Source organism: Camelus dromedarius, chromosome 24 (genome assembly GCF_036321535.1).
Source record: "Camelus dromedarius isolate mCamDro1 chromosome 24, mCamDro1.pat, whole genome shotgun sequence".
Taxonomy (NCBI): Eukaryota; Metazoa; Chordata; class Mammalia; order Artiodactyla; family Camelidae; genus Camelus; species Camelus dromedarius.
Genome location: NC_087459.1, coordinates 18,063,099 through 18,071,323, shown reverse-complemented (window position 1 = coordinate 18,071,323; position 8,225 = coordinate 18,063,099). Strand labels below are relative to the sequence as shown.

The 8,225-nt window shown below is 47.9% G+C and overlaps 1 protein-coding gene across 1 annotated transcript; it reads left to right on the top strand.

Moving 5' to 3' along the window:
• Positions 1-763: 763 nt before the first annotated feature.
• Positions 764-8,196, top strand: NDUFAB1 (NADH:ubiquinone oxidoreductase subunit AB1). The gene is made up of 5 exons (XM_031433054.1): positions 764-989; positions 5,038-5,160; positions 6,161-6,248; positions 7,183-7,282; positions 8,030-8,196. The coding sequence occupies exons 1-4, from the start codon at positions 822-824 to the stop codon at positions 7,272-7,274; spliced, it is 471 nt and encodes a 156-aa protein (XP_031288914.1). The 5' UTR covers positions 764-821; the 3' UTR covers positions 7,275-7,282; positions 8,030-8,196.
• The last annotated feature ends 29 nt before the right edge of the window (positions 8,197-8,225 follow it).

Genomic DNA, 8,225 nt, shown 5'->3' with positions numbered 1-8,225 from the left:
TAGATAATAGAGACCTTTTCACAAAGACTTAATTTACTCAGGAACCCTGAGAAACATGTTGTCTTGATTTTAAGAGTTAAGAAAACTGAGTAGAGCTAATTCAGTAACAGTAGAACAAACACTGAGCACATCCTTGACATAGTAGATGTGAAAATGATTGCTGGGAGGCCCCTTCCCTGCAAGAGTGCACAGGTTACTGATTTAATTCAATTTAAATACTGCGTTTTAAATTTAAAGGGTGTGTTCAGAGTGCTGCTATGGAAGCTCCATGGGCAAGCACAACGCGGGGTGCAGGGAAAGCTGCTTGAAGAATGACAACGTAGCTGAGTCTTGCAGGGTAAACAGGGCAGAGCAGAGGCAAGGGATATTCCAGGCCGCAGGGACAGGATGGTGTGAACTACAGTCAGCTCAGTATTACAGGATAATTATGCCAAAGGGAATGGAATCAGGAAGCCAGAAGGGTGGTCAGGGAGCTGGTGAGGCATGTTAACAAACCTGGACTTCATTCTGCACATGAAGAGGCTGTTGAAGGGTTTGAACAGTGAGGCAGTAAGTAAAAATAAGTTCCTTTCTTGTGTCAGCGATTGGTATTTAGGGAAATAGAGTATCTATGCCATTTTAGCTCTGGCTCTAAGCAGCCATTCGCCCACGGATGTGGACAGCTGGACCGCGCGCTCCGAAGACGCAGCGCCTCCAGGAGCCGCCGGGGGCCGCCACCGCCGGCAGCACCCGGCAGAGCCGCTCTGTGCGTCGCGGGCGCCGAGCTCGAGCGGATACTGGACCGGTGGGCTCTGCGCAGTGCATCCTGGGTCGGCGTAGCCATGGCGGCTCGTGTCCTTTGCGCCTGTGTCCGCCGACTGCCCGCGGCCTTCGCGCCACTGCCCAGGCTTCCTACGCTGGCCGCCGCCCGGGCGCTCAGCACCACCCTGTTCCCCGCGGGGTCCCGGACCAGGCCTGGGGCTCCGCAGCCGGCCTTGGTGTTCGCGCAGGTGACTCGCGGTGACTTTGTTGGGGCTTGGCAGGGGTCAGGCGGCGGGCCCACTCGGGGGGAGGGGGAGGGGCCAGGCAGCGGGGTCGCGGCTACTGTGGGCAGGGGTGACCGGGGACACTTGCTCGCTCCCCATCCCATCGCCCAACGGTGCTCGGTTGACCCCTGCCGGGACCTGGGTGACCTGGTGATGACGAGCAAGAGCACAGACCTTCCAGTTAAACACGCCTGGGTTCGAATGCTGGCTGCCACTTAGCGAAACTTTGGACAAGTCTTGTAATCTCGCTAAACGTCAGTCTGAACCTTAAAATCGGGTTACTAGTCTCTAGAGCTAAGGCAGCTTTCCTGAGTAGAAAATATAACAATATAAAATAGAGGGTATGAAAAACAAGGGAGTGGCCTAAAATGGAGACTTGAAGTCTTATACTTGACCCAGACAGCCGTGACTATAAACTGTCTGGGAGCCAGAGCACAAAAAGAATTCCCAGAGTTCGGTGGGGCACAGCACCCAGATGAAGACAAAGCATTTCTGCAGGGAAAGCTCACCTGCTCCTGGGACTGGAACCAGACTGACAGGCATAGTGGTGATGGATTTGGAGCTGTGATCTGCCCACATCATTCAGTCCCCAGTAAGAGAAATCTACAAATCTGCAGACTCAGAGCCCATGTCGGTGTTCCACCACCTTGGTCTTTAATCTGCACCATGGACTGATTTCTTCCCACACAACACACTACACTTTCACATCTCGTTACCTTTTCTTGGCCTGTCCTTCCCTCGTGGAAAAATCTGTCCCTGTCTCCTGGCTAAATGCAAGTCTGGTAGCTCCACCTTCCCTGCCTCTCAAGGATCAAATGACAACTTTTGTTAGTGAAGCAGCCTACAGATCCCTCTGACATGGCTTTTGCCACATTTTTATTACAACTAAAACGATCTGTTTGGATTGGTCTTTTCCGCTTGGACCATAGGCTTCTCTGAGGGTAGAGGTCATGGCTTATTTATCTTTGTGGTTCCAGCCCACTGCACAGTGCTTGGTACAGAAGGTGAAGTTCGAAGGCTGCTGAGACAGGCACGTAATAGAGAAAGACACTGAGGACAGGTGCGTGTACAGTACAGAAGCAAGAAGAGGACTTAACTAACCCCCCAGTGTTGAAGGCAGCAGTTGCTCAAGCAGTCGTGGCTGGATGTAATGGTACATGCAGAGGCCGAGAGGAGCCCAACTCTTAGGGTTGACCCTCAGGGTGCCTTTGGAAGGGAGAGATCTGAGTTGAGATGGGAAGACGGCAGGCATATGGTGAAGGGTGCATTGTGCCTCACTGAAGAATGTGGATGTTCTCTGCCTGGGTCACAGGGAGTGAACATTAAATGAGATTTGCTGAAGGAATATTTGAGACCTTTCCTCCCAGTCAGCCAGGCTGGCTGACCCAATAAACATGATGGTGAGGGAATAGGAAGAGTGGAGGCTGGCTCTGAGGTTTCCAGCTAGAGCTGGAGAAGGAATGGAGCGAGTGATTTGGAGGAATTTATTTCCAAAGTGAGGCTGAGATGTCTGCTACCTGGTGGAGCTGTCCAGGGAGCAGTTTGTAGGGATGGTCTTTAAACCCACCTAGGCTCCTCTGAGTTTCCCTTAGTCAGAGATGAACCCCAGTGGAAGTAAGATGGATGTTAACGTAAATGTGTCAGGTTTATTTCTACTAGTCCTGCAAACAGTGCCTTCTCTGAAATCTGTGGGAGGTGATTTATGTTGCATATAATTGTCAAGTGTAGATGTTGAGGAAAAACAATAAACAAACAATGTTGGCTGTTGTGGGTACTTTTCACAAGTGCTTGTCCATACTCTTATCTTTTTTTTTTTTTTTTAAATGGCTGAGATCCTGCAGGAGGGAGGCAGTAAGACCTTCCAGGAGGCCATTCTGGGAGACCTGGTGTGAGATACCTAACCGTTCTCAGTTTCCTTATCTGTAAAACGGGCTTATTATTAGCTCTAAAGGAGATGACATCTGTGAAGTGCTTGGGGCAGTATTATAGCCTGACATAATGATGAGAAACCAGTAAAGAGCCCGGAAGTGAAGGCATGAGAGGGGAGGAGTCAGATCAAGTACTTTGGGGCTACACCACTGCCAAACTCTCAGACTCGCAGGTAATTGTCATCCTGATCCTACCAGACAGCCCAAAATAGCACTTACCGAGTCTGTGCCAGGCAGTGTTCTGAGCCCCTTATGTTATCTCATTGATGCCTCACATCAGTCCTGTAAGTTTAGTACTGTTGTTTGTGCCCATTTTACAGATGAGGAAACTGAGAAATAAAAAGGTTAAATAACTTGCTGAAGGCCAGACAGCTAGTAAGAAAGAGCTAGTGCTGGGGTACTTGGTTCCAGGGTCTGAGTGCTCATCACCTTCCTGCCTCCTGCTGAGCCTGCCACAGCCACCCATTTAGACCGGCATGTGGTCTCCAGGTGGAGCCCCTTTAATCTCATTCAGTCACCGCGTGCCCACCTCCTATAGTCACATGGCAGTGCTGCTGAGGGGACTGTGCTGGGACCTAGTGGGCCACTTGCATAGCTACCTACGGACATGCCCTCACCAGCCTCTTCCTCTCCCTTGGGCGCCATGTACATGGCAGCCTCCCCTTTCTTTCACCCAGTTCTCAGCAATAATTCCACCTCCTACCACTTCTTGATACGCACACAGCGGCCTCTGTCAGATCCTCCCACCTCAGATTTCTTTTCTGTTACCACTGGTATCTCATGTCTTCTCACTCTATCTCTTTAGTCTTTTCTGCTGCTTCACTTTTATTTGTGCCTTGGAAACCTCTCCTGGTCCTTGTTGATAAGTAGGCCTGGTGATGTTCCCAGAGCAGAGGTCTCCCTAACCCATGCTGTTGTCACAAGGGAAGGGAGACCATAAGTTTAGACAAAAAAGAACAAGTGCTCTAAACTCTGAAAGTCCCCAGACATACTCTTTAGAATATTCATCTAATCTCTTTAGCGTGCTAGTTAAACCTGATTTCAATACCTGAATTTTTTTGCAAGACAAACATTTCTTACACATGGTGTATACTGACGTGGTTCATTTGGCAGTGTTTCTTACTATGATTTTTCATAAACCATTGTGACTCTCAGGGGCCTCAACCCCAACAAAAAAAAACCCAGTTTCTATGGGGAAATGCCCTAAGAACTCCAAACTTCAGGCTCGAAATCAACTTTAGAAGGTGAACAAACCAGTTCAGGCTGGGGACTTCACAGTGAGCAGAAGTGCCAGACAGCGGTCTCGTTTTCTCCTCTTGTGCGTGGTGCCTTCCACGGCGCTCAGTCCGCTGACTGTGACTCAGAGCCCCTTGCAGATTCAGTGAAGGAATCTAGGCAAGACCCTAATACCTAGTTGAATACCCAGGGGGCTAAGAGCAGAGCGATTTGAGATATTACTCCATTGTGGCAAAGATTTAGTTGGTGGCAACAAGGCAAGCCCACTTGGAAGGGAAATAGATCAGAATGTAATGACTTTCGGGCACCCTCATCCTCTGTGGGTTGGTAGCTGGCTTCGTTTGTCCTGGCCAGAGTCAGGGTAATGACTGCTGGGGCCAGATTAGACCCTTCCGGTGGATGGTTCTCCGTGTGAGTTGCTCGTTTACTCTGACAGCTCTTTGCATGGGTAATTTTGATTCAGGTATTAAAGGTGGCAGTGCCTTAGAGAGGCAGCAGGCTGCTCGAGATGCCATGACAAGCCTTGGGCTCTTCTGCAGACCCTCGATGATTTTAGTGGCAGTTTCACTGAGCAGGACAAATATCCAAAGCCTGAGGGCTGAATAGAGGCGAGAAGGGGCCACTCGTGGCTCAGTGGGGAAGGAGGTCCGTTTTTATGCTGTTGAACTGCTCGGGCTTCTGACACTACCCAGCATGAGGCCTCAGTGCATTCTAAAGGCCAGTTAGAATCAGATGAGGTGGGTTCGCTAAATCCCTGAAAGCTCTGTAAAAGATGTCTATAGGCCAGTGCCTTTATTTCGAGGCATTTTGGGCTCAACAGTGATGCTTCCCTCCTGCCCTCGCTCTAGGTTCCAGGTGGAGTGACGCAGCTATGCCGCCAGTATAGCGACGCGCCCCCTTTGACACTAGAAGGAATCAAGGACCGTGTTCTTTACGTCTTGAAACTTTATGACAAGATTGACCCAGAAAAGGTAATTGATGTGGCTTAAATGTTTTTTCTTTAAATGAGTATTTAATCATATGGTACAAAATCAGTAAACAGTCACCCCTGCTCCCAGGCTCCCATTTCCCCTTCTGGAAGGTGCCAGTGGACCTGACTTTGTATCTTACCAGAGATTCTCAGTGTATGTATATTATATGTACTGTGACCTGTATCTCCCACCACCCCCACCCCTTTTTTAATGGAGGGACTGGGGATTGAACCCAGGACCTCGTGCATGCTAAGCACATGCTGTAGCGCGGAGCTATACCCCCTCCCCCCAATCTCCCATGGTTTTTAAGAAACACGAATGGTAGCATACTGTAAACGCTGTTCTGCTTTAACTTCACTCTTGGAGTTTTTCTCACAGTGGTACCTTAAAAAACTCCTTTAATACCTGAATCTGTGGTGTTGGTAGGTTAGATTCTGATGCGGTTTTTGAAGAATTCTTCCTGGTGATCTGGAGGTCTGAATTAAAGCCAGAGTGATAACAGACACTGTGTGCTATTCTTGGGGGAGAGGATGTCACTTCCAAGGTGTGGTATCCTAGCTGTCGGTCAGGCAGCAAGAAAAGCCGCACAGACTCTCAGATGTCATTCAGAACAGTGATCAAAGGTCTTTGTGAAATATATGGTGAATCCATCATTAGCTTTATGTATATTGTTAACCAGTTCAAAATCAGGTTGAATAAGTTGACACAGAAGCACCCCACAATATATCCTGGCACAGGTTAAATGTATGTTAGTTACGGCTCTTTATGTTTAAAATATGGCTTCTTTAGGCTCCTGGGTTGGCTCTCCCCAATTCCAGCTGACCTTCGCTCAAATAAACTCTTCAAATTAAAAAAATAAATAAATAAAATAAAATAAAATATGGCTTCTTTATATTTAAAAAAGATCTATATAATTATTAAGTGACAGTGTACCATTCAGTTATTTTGAGAAGCAAATGCTCTCATGGACTGAATTTTCTTTAATGTTCTTTCCTTGCAGCTCTCGGTAAATTCCCATTTTATGAAAGACCTGGGCTTAGACAGTTTGGACCAAGTGGAGATTATCATGGCCATGGAGGACGAATTTGGTAACACACACAGGCGGAGGCTTGGATATGCATATTGTGGTTCTTGATTTAAATGCAAAGAAATGCTGGGAGTCTGAATTGGGGTTTGAAATAGTAGTGACCCCCCCCCCACACACACCTGCTTACCATCAGGTGAAGTGAGTATTAGGCACAGGGCACTTACTTGGAAAGCACTTACTGTGGGTCTGGCAGAACACCTGGTGTGGCACTGGGCTGAGTGACCAGGAAAGGCCTAGGAGGGTGTGAACTGAGGTTCTCAGGGTGGGGCTCTGAGATGACGGGCAGAGCCTCACCTGTGGCGAAGCTGAAGACACCTCGGCGCCCCCATGAGCTAGGCCCAAATGTCGGCGCTGGAGAAGTACTGGGTGTGCTGAGGGCAGGATGCGCGCCTGCACACACTTGTACACACGCCCTGGTTCCCTGCAGCACCTCCCGTGCACGCTCCTAGTTACCCTTGTCTGGGCCGGTTAGTTGTGCAAGTGAGACCTTGATAAGGTCCCACGGCCCATTCTGGGGATGAATTGCCTAAGTGGAAGCCAAGGGACTTCTGTTCCATCCTACAGAGCAGAATTTAGTTAAAATTCCTCGGGGACCCTGCTAACGAGAGGGAGGGTGTCGATTAGGGGTAGGATGGGTACAGGGTTTCTTTTTGGGGTAGTGAAAATGCTTTAGAATTAGATCACGATGATGGTTGCACAACCTTGTCAATATACTAAAAACCACTGAATTTTGCACTTTAAATGGGGGGAATTTTCTATTATGTGAATTACATCTAAGAAATACATTGTCAGGAACATGCTTACAACTTAAATGAGGGTCAAGGTTGCTGGAAATTTTTGCTGTGCTTGTGGGTGTTGCCAAAGTGTTAGATGCTTTCAGTTCTAAAGGATTTGCTTTTTCTACACTCACACATTGTCATAAATTTTATTTTTAGGGTTTGAAATTCCTGATATAGATGCGGAGAAGTTAATGTGCCCACAAGAAATTGTAGATTACATTGCAGATAAGAAAGATGTATATGAATAAAATAACAGGTAAATAATTTGACTTAATGCAATTATGTTCTCCCATAGAATTTATCTCTCTTTGATAAAGAAAGTCTTGGGGAGAAATCGAAAAATGGAAGTACCTGACAGATTTTCACTGGTTATAAGATGCAGGCACCTTCTGGGTATCTGCCACTCCACGGGGACCAGCCCTAGTGATCACCTTTCTCCTCCAGAGCTGTTGACAGCAGTTCATTCCTGGACAGGACTCTTGATTGTCAGCCCTCCTTGCACAAAAACTGAGCAGGGTAACCCAGACGCAGAGACCTCTGCCTCCGCAAGTTACCCACCCAAGGCCTGCCCCGCCTGCTGTCCAGGAGGCTGAGATGGCCTGGCCCTTAATTAGGCAGGAGAGGCCTCACGGGTAAGAAGATGACTCCAGCACCAGACACCTGCGTTGATTCTCGGCTCTGCCACGTTCGGCAAGCCTGGTGATCTTGGGCAGGCTGCTGAGCCTCTGTAAGCCTCAGTTTCCTCATGTGTAAAATGGGGATGAGAGGACCTACCTGGGGCTTTTGTGAAGGTAAAATTGAATAGTGTGTGAGAGTCACTCAGTTCAGTGCTTGATGTAGAGGAGCTGTTCCCTAGGCGGCAGAGTAAGTAGGTGATCAGACTTTCAAGATAAAATGTTGTATTAGTGTCTATAACTCTAGTTACCCTGGACTTAGCACCTCAGAGATCATCACTTAAAGGCAGTAACAGTGGAGAGAAACACTGAACTTTTGTCTTTGCCAGAGCCCTTTTCTTTCCTGAGAGAAGACTCGGAAGATGCTGGCAAGCGTCTGCAAGTGAGAACGCATTTCTGCAGCACTGCTGACTTTGACAGAGGGATTCTGTTCAGACTTGTATTTAAGTTGTCTTAAGTGTTTTTGCCCTTTGAAAATAAATCTGTAAAACCAACAGTTCTGCTGTCTTGTTTTTTAAATTATGT